The sequence below is a fragment of the Amblyraja radiata genome, chromosome 17 (assembly GCF_010909765.2).
Source record: "Amblyraja radiata isolate CabotCenter1 chromosome 17, sAmbRad1.1.pri, whole genome shotgun sequence".
Classification (NCBI taxonomy): Eukaryota; Metazoa; Chordata; class Chondrichthyes; order Rajiformes; family Rajidae; genus Amblyraja; species Amblyraja radiata.
Genome location: NC_045972.1, coordinates 28,513,167 through 28,531,424, shown reverse-complemented (window position 1 = coordinate 28,531,424; position 18,258 = coordinate 28,513,167). Strand labels below are relative to the sequence as shown.

The 18,258-nt window shown below is 43.3% G+C and overlaps 1 protein-coding gene across 7 annotated transcripts in view; it reads right to left on the bottom strand.

Annotated features, from left to right (window-relative positions):
* zc3h18 (zinc finger CCCH-type containing 18) overlaps positions 1-18,258 on the bottom strand; it is a 114,119-nt gene that overhangs the window by 26,433 nt on the left and 69,428 nt on the right. For 5 of the 7 annotated variants that reach the window (XM_033035930.1, XM_033035929.1, XM_033035931.1 and 2 more), the window contains 2 exons: positions 11,711-11,899; positions 10,422-10,559 (listed from right to left, as the gene is read on the bottom strand). In XM_033035930.1, coding sequence (XP_032891821.1) covers positions 10,422-10,559; positions 11,711-11,899 — 327 coding nt within the window. The remainder of the gene's footprint in view (positions 1-10,421; positions 10,560-11,710; positions 11,900-18,258) is intronic. The other 2 variants (XM_033035933.1, XM_033035934.1) reach the window with 2 other exon arrangements.

Sequence of the window (18,258 nt, the reverse complement as noted above, 5' to 3'; positions counted from 1 at the left end):
TGTGCTGGTCTTTAATTGCAAAGGTGTTGAATGCAAGCTAACAAATGCTTTGTTCACTATGTTATCCATCGTCTATATTTTCAAGAAGAACGGACAGGCTGTAATAAGGTTTTCAGAAGACACTTAATAAGGTGCCACAAAGGTTATTATGGTAAATGAAAGCTCATGGAGTAGGAAGTTACACATTACTACACATTAGGCAGAAGATAAGTTGGGTAACAGGAAAACAGGGAGTCGACATAAATGTCTGGCAAAGTGGTACAAGTAGTCTGCCTGAGGGATTGATGCTGGGGTCTTAGGATGTTACAATTAATAAAATCATGTGGATAAAGGCACCAACGGTTCGTTTGCTGATGACACAAAAACATGGAAGGAAAGTAAGCAGGAGATAGAGGAACAGATTTGTAGACGGATTACCGAAGATGCCAAAGCTTTTCGAATATTGACTAGGACTTGCACAGTTCCAAAGGCTTAGATGAGGCAGAATTTGAGAGGTGTATCCAAGAGGGTTTTATGAAACAGCGTGGTGCTCAGACATGGCAGTCCTGTTCAACTCCTGCTCTCCACACCTCGAACATCTGGCCGTGAAGTGCCGCCCCTTCTACCCTCCGAGTGAATTCACCTCCATCATTCTGACCACGGTCTACGTCCCACCCCAAGCAGACGTCCATCTGACACTGGAGGAACTGCACGCTGTGGTCAACAAACATCTGACGTCTTACCCCAAGGTGTTTACCACCAGAGCTGGGGACTTCAACAAAGCAAACCTCAAGAAATCGCTCCCTAACTTCCACTAACATGTCTCCTGCTGCACCAGAGTACCAAACACCCTTGACCACTGCTACACCACCATCAAGAATGCCTATCACTCTATCCCTCGCCCTCACTTTGGTAAATCCGACCATACAGGCAGCAATTGAAGCGTTCACCCCCAGAGGTGAGGACTGTACCGAGCTGGTCAGGGGGGTGGGGCAGAGGAACAACTCCAGGACTGTTTGGAGTCTGTAGACTGGGCAATGTTCAAGGACTCGGCAATGGACCTGAACGAATACGCCAGTCGTTACAGACTTCATAAAGAAATGTGTGGAGGACTGCACCCCTACAAAAACCTTCCGAGTGTTTCACAATCAGAAGCCTTGGATGAACTTTGAGATCCGCACTAACCGTGGATACAGTGGTCTACAAGAAGTCCATATACGACCTTGGTCAAAAGGGACAAAAGGGACTTCTGCTCCAAGCTTGAGGATGAGACAGATGTTCGGCAGCTGTGGCGGGGCATGAATGCAATCACCTCCTTCAAGGCAAGATCAGGAGGTAGCTCGAATGTCGGCGAAACATCACTCCCTGACGAGCTCAATGCGTTTTACACACGCTTTGATAGGGAGAACACTGATGTGCTTTCTCGAGCCCCCATTCTCTGAACATTAACAGACCATTATCGCCAAAACTCTGAACATTAACAGATCATCATCTGTTTATTTGCACTTTATCTATTTATTCATGTGTGTATATATTTATATAATGGTATATGGACACACTGATCTGTTCTGTATTCATGCCTACTGTATTCTGTTGTGCTGAAGCAAAGCAAGAATTTCATTGTCCTATCTGGGACACATGACAATAAACTCTCTTGAATCTTGGATAGTGCAACCAGAGAAGTTGACCTTGCTTTGGGAAATAAGTCTGGCCAGGTATTTCAGTGGAAGAGCATGTTGGGGATAGAGATCACAACTCTAAGTTTTCGGATTGTTTATGAATAGGGAGAAGGCCGGACCTTGCTGGAAGGTGCTAAATTGGAGTAAAGCAAACTTATATCATGGTATATGGACACATTTATCTGTTTTGTTGTAAATGCCTACTATTTTCTGTGTGCTTAAGCAAAGCAAGAATTTCATTGTCCTATACAGGAACACATGACAATAAACTCACTTGAACTTGAACAATGTTATTAGGCAGGAGGGAACACTGGCAGTAATAGTTATTGGGCAAGTTCACTACTGACATGTGGGAGTTGTTTAAAGGTCAGTTGATCGATGTTCAAAACCAGCATGTTCCCAGAAGGAGGAGAGATAACAATGGCAAAGTAAGGGAACCTTGGATGACTAAAGAGGTGGTCAATTTTGTCAAAAATAAAAATAAAAATAAGACGCATGTGAGGTTTAAGAGAGGTTGGAATAAGACAGGAATATAATGAAAGGAGGAAAAAAAACTCAAGTGGGCGATTAGAAGGGCTAAAGTTGGATTAAAGAAAATCCAAAAGCTTTTTATACTGTAGCTATATTAAAGGCAAAAGGACAACCAGGGAGAAAGTAAGACAGCTCAAGGATAATGGGGGGAGGAGGGAGATTTGTGCTTGGAGTCAGGCAAGGATAAGGACATGGAGGACAGTGAGATTGGTGTGGAGAATACTAACATGCAAGGGCAGTTTGAGATTAAGGAGAAGGTGGTGTTGGGGCTCTTGAAGAGGATACGGTAGGTAATTGCCAGGACGTAATGGGCTTTATCCAGGTTATTGAGACAAGAGATGAGATTGAGAGTCTTGAAGAAGTTCTGTACATCTTCTCAGGCCACAGGTGAGGCCCCGGAGGATTGGAGAGTGGCTAATTTAAGAAGGGAAGTAGAGAGAATTCAGAGAATTATTGGCTGGTGAGCCTGATGTAAGTTATAAGGAAACTATTGGAGGCGATTCTTCAAGATAGGATTTATTCCCATTTCAAAGGGAATGGGTTAATTTGGGACAATCAGAATGGCTTTGTACATGGCATATTGCGTCTTCATAACTTGATTGAGATTTTAGAGTAGGTGACAAAGATGATAGATGAGGGCAGGGAGGTGGATGCTGTCTACATGGAGCTTAGTAAGGCATTTGATAAAGTCCCTCAAGGTAGGATGATCCAGAAGATCAAGATGCATGGGATTATAGTGACTTGGTCGTATGGAATTGGAACTGGCTTACTGATAGAAGAGAGGGTTGTGATAGAAGGATAATATTCAGGCTTTGTATTCAGCTCAGATTTGTAATATTCAGGCTGGAAGTTTGTGATCAGTGGAGTTTCACAGGGATTTATGCTGGGACCATTGCTGCTTGTGATGAATATAAATGACTTGGACGTACAGTGCCCTCCATAATGTTTGGAACAAAGACCCACCATTTATTTATTTGCCTCTGTTTTTCACAATTTGAGATTTGTAATAGACAAAAATTACATGTGGTTAAAGTGAACGTTGTCAGATTTTATTAAAGGCCGTTTTTATACATTTTGGTTTCACCATGTAAAAATTACAGCTGTGTTTATACACAGTCCTCCCATTTCAGGGCACCATAATGTTTGGACACATGCAGAGCTGCCAAGTTTTGTCAGAGCATTTCAGTATTCTACTAACTGAAAATCAGTATTTTGCAGAGGAAATCAGCATTTTTACGCAGTACCATTTTGGAGATTTAAATTTTTTTTTTATGTGCAGTCATACCCATGTAAGAGCACAAGAATGCATAACTTTGCTACCAATTGACATGTCTTCTACGCACCTTACTTGACAGTGCATTCATTGCCATCTCTTTGTATGCTGCTGTTTGAACAGCTGCTTCCTGCTTTTAGCACCAGATGATGATGTAGAAGCCATTTTGGAAGCCTCCCTCTCCCTCCCTCTCACCCTCCTTTCTCTCTCCCTCCCTCTCGCCCACCCTCCCTCTATCCCCCTCCCTCTATCTATCTCTCCCTCCCTCCCTTCCCACCCACCCACCCTCTCTCCTCCTTCCTTTTTTCTCCCTCCCTCCTCTCATATTCCCTTCCTCCCTCTCTCCCTCTCCTCTCCATCCTCTCCACCCCTCCCTCTGTTCCCCTTGAGTCCACCCACCGTTCTGTAAAATCAAGCCCAATCCCAATGTAACTACAATCCCACTGGTATCCGTTCACCACTAGGCTTATCCAGAATTCTACCACTGCCTGAAAAATAATCAAAGGCTCACTACCACTGAGAAAGAGAATTCCAAAGACTCATTGTTATACGAGAATTTTCCTGAACAGTCTGTGACCCATAGTGCTGTGGCCATAGCACAATGTTTAAAGCCCATAGCACTCAGCTGGTAGCGCTATTTTTCGAACCCATAGCGCTGTAGCCGACAGCTCTTCATTTAAATTCCCACGTGTTAAACTGACAGCACTCTGTTTAAACCTGGAGCAGGACAGGCAGCCTGGAGAGAAGGAATGGGTGATTTTTCTGGTCGAGACCCTTCTTCAGACTGAACTGAACTCCGTATTTAAAATCCGTATTTAACAGCACAAAACCGTACATCCATATTCTAATCGCATTTCCGTACAAAATACGGAAAATCCGTACTACTAGGCAGCTCTGCACATGGCTTCACAGGCGTTTGTAACTGCTCAGGTGCAGGTATAAGAGAGCTCCCAGCACCTAGTCATCACCTTTGGAAACTATTATTGCTGTTTATCAACATGAGGCCCAAAGTTGTACCAATGAAAGTCAAAAAAGCCATTATGAGACTGAGATACAAGAATAAAACTGTTGGAGACATCAGCCAAACATTAGGCTTACCAAAATCAACTGTTTGAAACATCATTAAGAGCACTGGTGAGCTTACTAATCGCAAAGGGACTGGCAGGCCAAGGAAGACCTACACAGCTGATGACAGAAGAATTCTCTCTATAATAAAGAAAAATCCTCAAACACCTGTCCGACAGATCAGAAACACTCTTCAGGAGTCATGTGTGGATTTGTCAATGACCACTGTCCACAGAGGGATTCATGAATAGAAATGCAGAGGCTACACTGCAAGATGCAAACGACTGGTTAGCCGCAAAAATAGGATGGCCGGGTTACAGTTTGCCATGAAGTACATAAAAGTGCAACCATAGTTCTGGAAACAGGTCTTGTGGACAGATGAGATGAAGATTAACTTATATCAGAGTGATGGCAAGAGTAAAGTATGGACGAGAGAAGGCATTGCCCAAGATCCAAAGCCTGCCACCTCATCTGTGAAATACGGAGGTGGGGGTGTTATAGCCTGGCATGTATGGCTGCTGAAGGTACTGGCTCACTTATTTTCATTGATGATACAACTGCTGATAGTAGTAGCATAATGAATTCTGAAGTGTATAGACACATCCTATCTGCTCAAGTTGAAACAAATGCCTCAAAACCCATTGGCCAGCAGTTCATTCTGCAGCAAGACAATGATCCCAAACATACTGCCAAAGCAACAACGGAGTTTTTCAAAGCTAACAAATAGACAATTCTTGTGGCCAAGTCAATCACCCGATCTGAACCCAATTGAGCATGCCTTTTATATGCTGGAGAAAATTGAAGGGGACTAGCCCCCAAAACAAGCATAAGCTAAAGGCTGCAATACAGGCCTGGCAGAGCATCACCAGTGATGTCCATGAATCGCAGACTTTAAGCAATCAATGCATGCAAAGGATATGCAACAAAATACAAAAGAAGACCACTTTCATTTACATTGCTATGTCCCAAACATTATGGTGCCCTGAAATGGGGGAGTACTATAAACACTACTGTAATTTCTACATGGTGAAACCAAAATGTATAAAAATGGCCTTTATTAAAATCTGACAATGGCCACTTTACCCACGTGTGATTTTTTCTATTCTCACATTCTACAAATCTCAAATTGTGGAGTACAGATGCAAATAAATATATGATGGGTGTTTGTCCCAAACATTATTGAGGGCACTGTAAGTGTGGACAGGTTGGTTATTAAGTTTGCAGTTGACATCAAGATTGCTGTGGTGGAAGGACTGTGAGGAAGGCTGTCAAAGTATACAGCGGGATACAGATCAGCTACAGAAATGGGCAGAGAAACGGCAGATGAAGTTTAATTCAAACAAGTGTGATGCGGTTGCTGATAGGAGTATATAAAAAATTAGAGTGGCATGGATAGGGTAGACAGTCAGAATCTTGTCCCCAGGACATAAAAATTAAATAGTACAAGACACAGCTTTAAGGTGAGAGGGGCAAAGATTAAAGGAGATGCACAGTTCTATTTTTACAACAGAGGGTGGTGAGTGCCTAGAACGCACTGCCGGGATGGTGGTTGAAGCAGTTACATTAGTGGCATTTAATGACTTTTGGATAGACATAAGGATATGCAGGAAATGGAGGTGTATGGGTTTATGTACAGGTAGATAAATGATGTTCTTGGCATCATGTTCAGCACAGACATTGTGTGCCATCGGGCTTGTTCTTGTGCTGTACGATGTTTTATGAACGGGTACCTGACAGAATCATTAAGACGTGGAGGGGCCATGATCTACTGGATGTGGAGAGACTTGAAATTGAGCAGAGCCCCATAGACCCTCAAGCCTGCTCCACCATTCAACAAGATCAAGCCTGATTTAACTGTAACCCGTTACATATTCCTGTCTAGTCATACTTTGACTTTTTCAGGTTCTGCCATTCACTCTTTCCACAAGATGAACTTCTTCTAGGTCTCACTTTGGCTCCATAATTTTCTCAATTTGGTTTGTAAAAGACTTGGTTTTGGTTTTAATTTATTTTCATGGAGTGTTTTTGAAATTTATCACATAAAGAGACATTACAGTGCAGCTGCAGAAGTCATTGGTGACACCACACTTGGAGCACTTCTTTAAGAGTCACTGAAGAAGGGTCCCGACCCAGAACGTTGTCTATGCATTTCTCTCTACAGATGCTGCCTGACATTACTGGCATTCTTTAGCATTTGATTTTTCTATCTCAAGATTCCAGCATCTGCTGTTTCTCGTCACCAAAGGAGTGAATCAGGCAGTTCTTAATCTCACCTTTCAATACAGGTTGCTTTACTTCAAATAGTCTTCCACCAGTTTTTAAATGTGAAGGATGAAAAAAGCAGAAGATCTTCAGGCAATGAGCTCCAGACCTTACAATACACTTTGAACAAACAAACCCTCCTCTTTCTGAGCCTTTCACCAATTTCCCCAGGGAAATTAGTCTTTCTTGTTCACCTCGACTCAGGGATCACAGAATTTATATGCCCAAATTAATTCCCCCTTCAATTTTGTTTGTTCTTCAGAAAATCAATGTTGCCTCAACTCTTTACATTCTCGTACATCTCTGTACCCTTTCGAAAGTTATCAAACCCTATCATTAGAGTGGCGATCAGAATTGGATTCAGTACTTGAGTGTGATCTAATGATCATGACGACAGATGGCACAATGGGCTAAGTGTTCGGCTGGCAACCGGAAGGTAGCCGGTTCGAATCCCGCTTGGAGTGCATACTGTCGTTGTGTCCTTGGGTAAGACACTTCACCCACCTTTGCCTGTGTGTGAATGTGTGTGAGCGATTGGTGGTGGTCGGAGGGGCCGTAGGCGCAGATTGGCAGCCACGCTTCCGTTAGTCTGCCCCAGGGCAGCTGTGGCTACAGAAGTAGCTTACCACCACCGAGTGTGACTGAGGAGTGAATGAATAATGCAATGTAAAGTGCCTTGAGTATTAGAAAGGCGCTATATAAATCCCATCCATTATTATTATTATTATGATCTCCCTGTCCTTATACTCTATTCCTCAGGCAAGCAATTATCCATCTTCAGGGATGCATGAAATTTATTCCAAGACCTCTTTGCTTTTCTACATTATTCGGATTCCCTTGCCTTGTCTGACCATCCCAACTGCATGACTTCACTCTACCCTGGGTCAAAAGCTAGTCTATTTGGTAATTAAACTCCCTTATTATTACGGTTTAGCGGTTTGTATCCGTGGAAAGTATTTTCTCGGTTATGTGAGCCCATGGCCTAATTCTGATTATTGTTCAAATTCTATTTAGGGATAACGGTGTAACTGGATACTTCCTTCTACCTATTATTTTCTGAACAAAAGATACGTAAAATTTCAAAATAACGGCATACATCCCTTTTGTATGCGAGCGGATGAGGAAGTTATGATGGAACCTCTCTTCCACCCCTAGTGTGATTTGAATAGGTTTCACCGCTTGGGAAATAACTTAATTGTTACACTCGAACCCAGCATTAAAATTGGCTTCCAAATGGGGGAAAAAAAATACTCCCATTTATCTACAATGAAATTCTTGGTCAACATAAAAATATAAAAAGATTGTCTTTCTTCGATTTAAACCAGCATCCACAGTTCCTTCCTACACATAAAAATATATCAGCCTGATACTGGGAGAGGAACCTGCAATATAGGTATCATTGAAGTGACTACTGGCCTCAATGTCGTTTGCAAGAGTTCCCTGAAGACAGGATACTTGCATTATGTCTAATTTCTTTTCATAATTCCCCCCTAAAATAAACACAGTACATTAAAATAAATTTGGGGATGAGGGGTGATGAGAGCCATAGACTCATACAGCATGGAAACAGGCCCAACTCACCCATACTGACAAAGATGTTTAATCTACGCTAGTCCCATTTCCCCTTGTTGGCCCACATCCCTCTAAATCTTTCATATCCTGTCCAAATGTTTTTTTAAATGTTGTTACTGCACCTGTCTCAACTATATCCTCTGGCTGCACATTCCATATACCCAGCATCCTCTGCATGGAAAGGCTGCTGCTCAGTTTAAACCATTGTACATTTCTTGATTCGCTAACTTTGGAGCATGGCCTTCTTGATTTTATACACCTCTATAAGATCATCCTTCAGTTTCATGTGCTCCAAGGAATAAAAACCTAGCCTATCAAACCTCTCCATGTAGCTCAGATAATCGAGTCCTGGAAACATCCTTGTAAATCTTCTCTGCACTCTTGTGTAGGAAAGAACTGCAGATGCAGGTTTAAATTGAAAGTAGACACAAAATGCTGGATTAACCAAGGGTCTCAACCCGAAACGTCACCCATTCCTTCTCTCCAGAGATGCTGCCTGTTCCGCTGTGTTACCCCAGCATTTTGTGTCTACCTTCTCTGCACTCTTTCCAGCTTAAGGCGACCTTTCCTATAGAAGGGTGACCAAAACTGAACACAATACTTCAAGTGTGGAATGTGCAGAATTAGCTGAGATGCTGGAATTTACACACCTCTCATAGCACCCAAGACAAAAGCTGCTCCAAATTATTGATATAGATGACAAACAGCAATGAGCCCACCACTAACTCCCATGGCACACCACTAGTCACGGGGCTCCAGTTGAAAGTATAATGCACCACCACCCTGTGTTTCAGCATTAAGGCAATTCTGAATTCAGATAGCTAGCTCTCCCTGGATTCCATGCAGGATCTTCCAGAGCAGCCTTCCTTGCAGAACCTTATCAAAGATCACAATCCCTCATGCATAAAACCATGTTGACTATCCTTATCAACCAATCTTTACAAATACATGTACATCTTGTATCTTATCCATCAACCTTTCCACCATAGATGTTATGCTCACTATTTTAGTTCCCAGGTTTTACTTTGCAGCTCTTCTTAAATAGAGGCTCAACATTAGCCACCCTCCAACCTTCTGACACCTCAACTGTGTTTAACGATGATTTATATATCTCAGCCTGAGTTCCCTCAATTTCTTCTCTAGCTTCTCAGTGCCCTTGAATATATGTTAAACATTAGAGTTTAGAGATACAGTGTGGAAACAGGCCCTTCGGCCCACTGAGTCTGTGCCGGCCAGCAATAATTCTGTACATTAGCACTATCCTACACACTAGGGAACAATTTATAATTAACAGAAGTCAATTAACGAAAAGCCTGGACATCTTTGGAATGTGGGAAAAACTGGAGCACCTGGAGAAAACCCATGCGGTAACAGGGAGAACGTACAAACTCTGTACAGACAGCACCCATAGATAGGATCGAACCTGGGTCTCTAGCCCAGCAAGACTGCAACTCTACCTCTGCACCACTGTGCTGCCCCTTGCTCAGGTTCAGCGACTTGATCAGGCCCCAAAGGTTTATTTGCCTTCATAGGTATTTGGACATCTGGCACATGTAATGCGAAGTATCCTTGTTACATCGCTATTAACTTTCCTATATTCCTTGGTCTTCACGTTTTTCTCCGTGGTAAAAAATAATATTCATTGAGGACTTCATTCATCTTGAGGCTCCTCATAGATAGTCACTTTTGATTTCAGAGGGATTATATTTTCTCTCTATAGTTGCCCTTTTTCCCTTTATAGGAATATAAATTTATATTATAGGCATATAGTCATACATCATGGAAATAGGCCCTTTGGCTCAATTTATCCACATCTACCAAGATGCCCCATCTAATTTGGTACCATTTGCCTGTGTTTGACCTGTATCTCCTTTCCTATCCATATATAGCTATAAAATCTTTTTGAATTCTCCTAAACCTATCTGTTAGAGTTATCGAATGCCCCTTTTTTGCCTTCCTGTTGCTTCGAAGAGGATGAAAAGAGAATCTTTTGAATCCATTGAACTGGACCAATCGAAGGATACCAGAAAATACTGCTCAAGATTTTAACTTATTCCCACCTTGATCTGCTGCCAGAATACGAGCTGTGCCTGGAGGAATGGCTGGAATACGAGCTGTAAGAGGATGATCTTGAATGTGATCTTGACCGTGACCTGGAAGACCCAGATCCAGAATAGGAAGAAGAACGAGATGAAGACCTAAAAAAAAAAATTTAAAAACAATGTTGAATGCAAGATGTCATAACTCAGTAAAAAATAATAAATTGCAGATGGCAACATGTCTCAAAACCTCGCATACCTAATATGAAAACATCTTTAAGGTAATAAACATGACGCACATCCAATGATTTCAGAGTAAAAGGTGAAGTCAGCTTCATAAAATGCAAATGCATCAAATAATTCAGTCATAGAATTTATTCTAGCTGTTCTAGGACACAGAATATTACAGGCTCTCCTCTGGCCCAAAATATCTGTGCTGAACATGATGTTAAGTTCAAGTAATACCTGCTGCCTGCACATATAGCTCCATATCCATGTGCTTAACTAAAAGCCTCTTAAATGCCTCCGTTGTATCTGCCACCCCAGGTAGCGCATTCTAGATACTCACCACTCTGTGTAAAAACTTGCCCCCCAACATCTCCTTTAAACTTGCCACTCAGATCTTAAAACTATGCCCTCCATCCAGTCTTTGACATTTCCATTCTAGGAAATCAATTCTGACTATCTATCTGTGCCTTTCATAATTTAATAAACTTCTATCAGGTCTCCTCTCAGCCCATAAAGGAGAAAGGATTCTGGCTCCAGGGAAAGCAAGATGCTAACCTTAGACTGACTTTAAAATTTAGATGTAGGTGGGTGTACATGACTGGCTGTGCAGGAAGGGGGAAATTACAGTTTCATTAGAAACTGAGCACTTGACTTATCTCTATAACCAAAAGGGAATGAGGCCAGCATTTTCTCAAGTCCACAGCAACTAAAACACTGAGCATTTCCTGGGGAATGAGCAATGAATTGTGGACATTCCCATTATAGGGCCATTGATGAGGCCTTGGCTTAGAATGGTAAAGCACAATGAACACTAATGCCCCTGTCCCACTTAAGAAACCTGGACGGAAACCTCTGGAGACTTTGCGCCCTACCCAAGGTTTCCGTGCGGTTCCCGGAGGTTGCAGGTGGTTGCCGGAGGTTGTAGGTAGTGGAAGCAGGTAGGGAGACTGACAAAAACCTCCAGGAACCGCACGGAAACATCGGGTGGGGCGCAAAGTCTCCAGAGGTTTCCGTTCAGGTTTCCTAAGTGGGACAGGGGCTTTAGTAGTTTGTTGTGTAGTTGATTCCTAGGTGCAGTGTACCTCGACGAGCCAGACACTGAAACAGATGAGCCAGATGTTCTCCGTCGCTTACGCCCACGCCCTGGTGATGCTGTTGAAACTGGCCTTTTTTTGGGTGACTTGGATCGGCGCCAGGGGTCTTTCCATTCATCCGCCCGCTTCACTGCAGTCGTCGCAACAGCTTCTTTCTTGGGTGCTTCTACTTGTCGGCTAGAAAGCACAATAGCCAGATCATGGTTTTAATGCTTTACTATTTATGGACACTTAAAGGACGTTTCAGATATTGGACACTTTAAAGTTCTGAGGAAGTGCCAAAATTGAAATGTTTACTTTTTCCTCTTTCTCTAGATCCTGCTTGGCCTGCTGAGATTTTGCAATACTGTTTTTATTACAAATTTCCATCATCTGTAATTTTATTAAATTAATTAATATTGCAATATCATATTTCCCCAAATATGGAATTTACCACTTCTGAGAGTGTTACATAGCAACGGGCATACACTTTCAGACCTCGGTCTCACAATAAGGTGCCATCATATCGTATCGATTCTCCTTAAATAAGCTAATTCAGCATGACCCGGGAATAAGACTGAATTTCACTGGACCACGAGGCTCAGTTGAACACATAGCTCATAATTTACCCATGTAAATCAGAGTTATGCCTTCTGATTTGCTGCCTTTCTGCACTCTCCTTTGCCCTCCTCATGGACCACCATACACTATTTGTTGTGCGGGGCTCTGAGATACCTGCCGTTTTCAATTAGTATAAGAAGCAGCAGCAGCAGCAATAAATTTGTCCTGATTTCACCCATTACAAAATAATGTATACTAGACCAAGTGCAGATCCGTTGGGTCAGTTCCAACGTGGGGCTGGGGGACGGCATGCGGCGTCACACGCACTAACTACCCCCCCGCACACATGTGAACTACCCCCCTTGATATAATATTAATATTATTAATTTGCTCCTTTTACCCCAAAACCGCCCTATCCACTGACGCATAGCCCCCAAATCACAGGCGCGTCTAAAGAGGGTGGGGGGGGGGGGGGGGGTAGAGAGTGAGAGCAGAGAGAGAATGGGGAGAGGCAGAGCGAAAGGGGCAGAGACAGAAGGGCAAGAGACAGCGGGAGGGGGGGGGGGGGAGGAGGAGAGGGAGGGTGGGTGGGGGAGGAGGGGTGAGAGAGATGGGAGGAGAGAGAGAGAGGAGGAGAGAGGGGGGAGGAGAGAGAGAGGGCGTGAGGGGGCTGAGAGGGGGGGAAAGGGAAGGGGGGAGGGAGGGGGAGAGGTGGGGGGGGGGGAGGGAGAGGGAGAGGTGGGGGGGAAGGGAGGGGGAGAGGGGGAGGGGCAGTCCATCTATTCCCCACTCCCTATCACCCCCACTTCCCTCCCTCTATTCCCACACTCTCCCTCCTCACCTCCCCCATTCCCATCTCTCCCTCCCTACTCCCTCAATCACCCCACTCCCCCTCTTCACCTCCCCAGGATCTCACCTGTCCTCCGGATCTGCAGAACTTGCACAGAGAGGAACACAGAACAGCAACACAGATGGCAGACGGAGGGAGAAGGAGTCAGAGAGCCAAATGCGTTTGGGGGGGGGGGAAAGGGTGGGGTGTTGACGTAACTCGGCCTCGCGATGCCCGCAGCCGTTGATAACTGCCAGCTGACAACAGACCTTTAAAGCCGCTAAGGCAAGACGCGTTCGCCCAGGAGCAAGCGTTCACAGCAAAGAAGCACCGGCTTCGGACTCTCTGGAAACCCACAGCTGGAATGAGCGCGCAGGGGATGGGAGGGGCGCGCAGGGTTTCGCGAGCGGCGCCGGCTGTGAGGAGAAAGTTCAGCGGTAGCGGAACGGAGCTGCAGAATGTATGAGGAGAGTACAGCACGTGAGTCGTCGCTGCACCGAGATCTGTAGAACAAAGAAGCTATAGCAGAACGCAGCTGTAGAATCTTTGTTCTGCAGAACTTTCTCGATCTCTCTGCGCCTTTAATCAACAGCGGTGGAGGGCGGGGCCTGGACGTAGGTGGGCCTGGTTTGGTCGGCATGTGGGCATTGTGACGTCAGCAGCTGGTGAGCGCCGTTTATATTTTTAAAATTGAGTTTTGTGATCAATTTTATTCAAAATCTGGGGAAATAATTGACCAAGGAGTGGATTTCTGAACTAATAAGTTAAATCCCAACCGAAATTGTAAAAATCTCCGCGTTTTTGCATCTGGTTTTGGAGGAGATACGTTTCACATGCAAAATAACACACACACGTACACACACACACACACACACACACACACACACACACACACACACACACACAAAGTTTTAATAGATATATGATATGATATAAATAAACAGATGGGTTGTAGAATTTAAGATCTGTTGGTTATTGTATTGTTTCTGTTTTTAATCACACATATAGTTCAGTTTAGGAATTCCACAAAAGTGACAGCTAATTTTTTGATAAAGTCCTAGCATACATGTTTACATGAGAGCTGATCTTTGACTTGATGCTGATGAAAGGGAGGAAGACATAACTTGGGCATAACAGTGGCTTTGCTCTTTAATTTGTTAGAAACATTGGAAACTTGCCCAAGTTGGGGATCAAATTTACACTGTGGTGACGGAGCAACAAACAAGTATATTTACTTCTGGAAATTCCACTTGGAATGATGTTTCTGAAATGAAAGAAGAGTCTACTGGCTGTGCCAATTTTAAAAATAAATATAATTTTACAGACTGGAAGATTTGATATGTTGGGCAAGAGCCCACATGGAAGATTTAAAAAATCCTAGTTCATTTGGTTTCAATGAAAGGTCTATGTAGTATAATCCACAGTTAAATATTTGGGAAATGCCAGTGTTTGTGCAGCACAATAGAAATGTCAATAAGTGCATGCCTACTCTTGGCCAAAGTGCGTCAAGTTACTTGGGAGTAGAAAAAGAGATTCCCTTAAATGTCTATGACCTAAATACATTGAATGGAGTGCAGCCATGATCTGGCTGATGTTATATGGCAAATTCTATGCATGATCTTACAAATGCAAAATTTCAGATATAGCTGTAATGCAACCCAATAGAATGCAGTTAAATTTAGATAGGAAAAAAATCCAAAGAGCAAAACATTCATTATTCTTCAAATCAACCTGAACTCGTGAGGACAAAACAGATTCACAGCACTAAAAAAGAGCAAAAAACCATAAGGAAACAAAGTGTAAAAGGTTAGACTAAAATATTGACTTAGGGAAGTTAGGATAATTTAGGTAGCCATGGCAAAGCTACGGCCCCTTGTATGAGAGATAAGAGAATCTTATTATCCATCCCGAGAGAAAGGAGTATGATTAAGTAAAAGATTGAAAGATACAGAGGATAAATTATTGCTATGAAAGCAAGACCAGTTATATTACTTAAAAAATGTGTGCATGGAAATACATGAGCAGTATACGAGCTACAGTTAGAGTCAGTCATACAAAACAGAAAAATGCCCTTTGTCCATGCCAACCAGATGCTCGTCTAACCCAGCCCCATTTACCCGCATTTAGCCTATATTTGTTATCCATGCACTTGTCCAAATGACTATTAAATGTAACTGTACCTACCTCAACTACTTCCTCTGGCAGCTTGTTCCATATACCCACCACCTCTGTGTATAAATGTTACCCCTTAGGTTCTTATTAAATCTTTCCCCTCTCACAAACCTATGCCATATAGTTCTTGATTCCCCTACATTGGAAAAATAAATAGAACGCATTCACCCAGATGCTCCCCTCATGATTTTGTACGCCTCTATAAGATCACCCCTCAGCTTCCTGCACTCCAAGAAATAAAGTCCTAGCCTGCTCAACGTCTCCCCATTGCTCAGGCCCTTGAGTTTGTGCACTTTTTCCAGCATGACAGCATCTTTACTCTAAGCAGGGTGACCAACATTGACACACTGCTCCATGCCCAGGGCAAATTGGTATACTGGATACAAAATTGGATTAGCAATAGGAGACAGAAGGTAATGATAGAAGGTTGTTTTTGCAATTGGATGCTCATAACTAGTGGTGTCTTGTATGGATCAGTGCTGGGAGTTGAAAAGGCTTGCAACTCAAGGCAGCCATTGCAGACAATGATAGGAGGAGGAACTTCTTCACCCAGTGCTCAGTACCTTGAATACACTGCCAAAGAGTGTGATTTAAACTGGGTCACTGGCAGCATTTATGAAGTCTTTAGATGAGCTGGTAAATTGCCTCAAAGTAGAGAGCTATGGACCAAATGCTGGGGAATGGGATGAATACGTAAGGATGCCCCTTGGTCGGCGTAAACAGATTGGGTCAAATGTACAATTGTACGACTATGATTATGCGCACATATGGAAAATTTGTTGGGTATTCAGTATGCATGTAGAATGAATTACATAACACAAACTGGAATCAGAATTGGCAACAGAACCTTGCCCTGAGGATGTTATAGAATCAATTAGTGTTTTTGGGCCTGTAACTTTATTCGGTATAATTATGAAATTAACAAGGCCAATTTCACATTTTACCACAATAACCATTGCTATACCCAGAGTACGCAACTATGCCATTACTGATTCTTTCTTCACACTCAACTATAACAGGCTACAAATTCAAGTCACATTCACAAATTATAAATGATTTTTCAGGAGCTCCTAATCAGCAGCCTGTGAAGCAAGATTCACTATCATAGGTTAAAGTTCAAATACAGCAACAACTTGATCACATGCCCACCAATACTTCATTATGGGAGACAGAGGAAATTGCAGATATTGCAAGAAAAACTGCTGGTGGAACTCAGTGGGTCAAGCAGCAACTGTGGAGGCCTAGATGATTAACGTTTCAGATTGAGGATGTATCAGGATTGAGAGTGTAAAAGGAAGATAGTCAGTACAAAGAGGAGAAGGGGTTAAGAAGTGACTGCACGGTAGCCTAGTCCAGAAGGTTGGTGCACATTGGACTCAAGGTAGGCTAGCTAATTGGATCCAATATTGGTTTGGTGATAGTAGGTAGGTACAGCAATGGAAAGATGTTTTTCTGATTAAACTTCAATGACTAGTCGTGTACTGCAGGGATTGTTGTTGGGATATAAATTGTCCGAGATATACATTAACAACATGGATGGAAATTTGTGGACGCCGCAAAGCTGGTGGTATTTCGCATAGCTGAGAAGGTTGCCCAAGGATACAGCAAAACATAGATCAGATGGAAAGGTGGTCACAGAATTGGCTGATGGAATTTAATCCCAACATGTCAGAGCTATTGAACGCAGTGGCGCAGCTCAGGATATCCCCCAGGAAAGAGTCCATTGACCATTACTATCCATATATCTGTCCAGTGTTAGGTACTACATTTTGGAATGTTAAATACATGTCAGACATATGCAATAATGGTGGTGTGCTGAGAAATTATGCTGTACAGAGAAACTATTGGGTACAGAGAAACACGGGGCATTACTCCCTCTGGGAAACCTGAAATTCCTCCGTTGATCGCAGGAACACGGGGAATCGTCACGCGAGAGCTGCCGAGGCTCTCCAGCCCGCCCGAGGTCGGCCCCGTCAGAGCCGCCCGCTCACCGAGTTCAGGTCCGCCCTCTCCCTCTCTCTCCCCCCTCCCTCCCGCTGCAAACCCAACGTGCTGCCAGTCGCGCCTCTCGCACGTCCTTTGATAAAAACCTTGCGACCCCCCTCTCTCTCTCTCCCCTCCTCTCTCTTTCTCCCTCTCCCCCTCCTCTCTCCCTCTCCCCCCACCGCTCTCTCTCTCTGATCTCCCCCACATCTCTCTCTCCCTCACCTCTCCCTCCCCCTCCCTGCCCCCCCCTCCCCTCCCCCCTCTCTTATGGGGTAAAAGGAGCAAATTAATAATATTAATATATTAACAAGGGGGGTAGTTAGCGTGTGTGCAGGGGGTTAATTAGTGTGTGTGTGGGGGTGGTTAATGTGTGTGACGCCGCATGCCCCCCCCTCCCCCCTCAACCGCACGTTGGGGGAACAGACCCAACGGGTCTGCACTTGGTCTAGTAATTTATAAATATTCATTTTTTGTGGACTTATCCAAGTCAATTTTACATGTGATACTGCTACAAATTCTTTCATTGTACCTGTACCAAATGTACTTATGATAATAATCTGAATTTGAAAGTAGGAGGTGATCCGAGGTGGTAAATATTTTGCACACAGTAGTTGATATCTGGAATGAGCTGCCAGAGGAGGTGGAGGCAGGAACAGCAACAACATTTAAAAGCGGGGCATAAAGGGATTAAGTGCAGACAAGTGGATTAGTACAGAGATGCATGATGGTCAGCAGAAGCGGTGGACCAATAGACCTGTTTCTGTGCTGCACAACTCTATGACTTTATCTTGCAAAGTTTGTTAATAGTTTAAATTTAGGATTCTGAAAAGCAATTCAGGTAGGTCCAAACAGGAAATCTGAAATTCCATCTGAATGATCTCTGGTTTCTGGCAATCCAATGTACGCATAATGCTCTAACATTGTCAGCGTAGGTTGTCAAAAGATGTTCAATTCTGTCTAGCGATAAAAAGTATGCATGCATCACATTTTTCAACATCAATTGAAATAG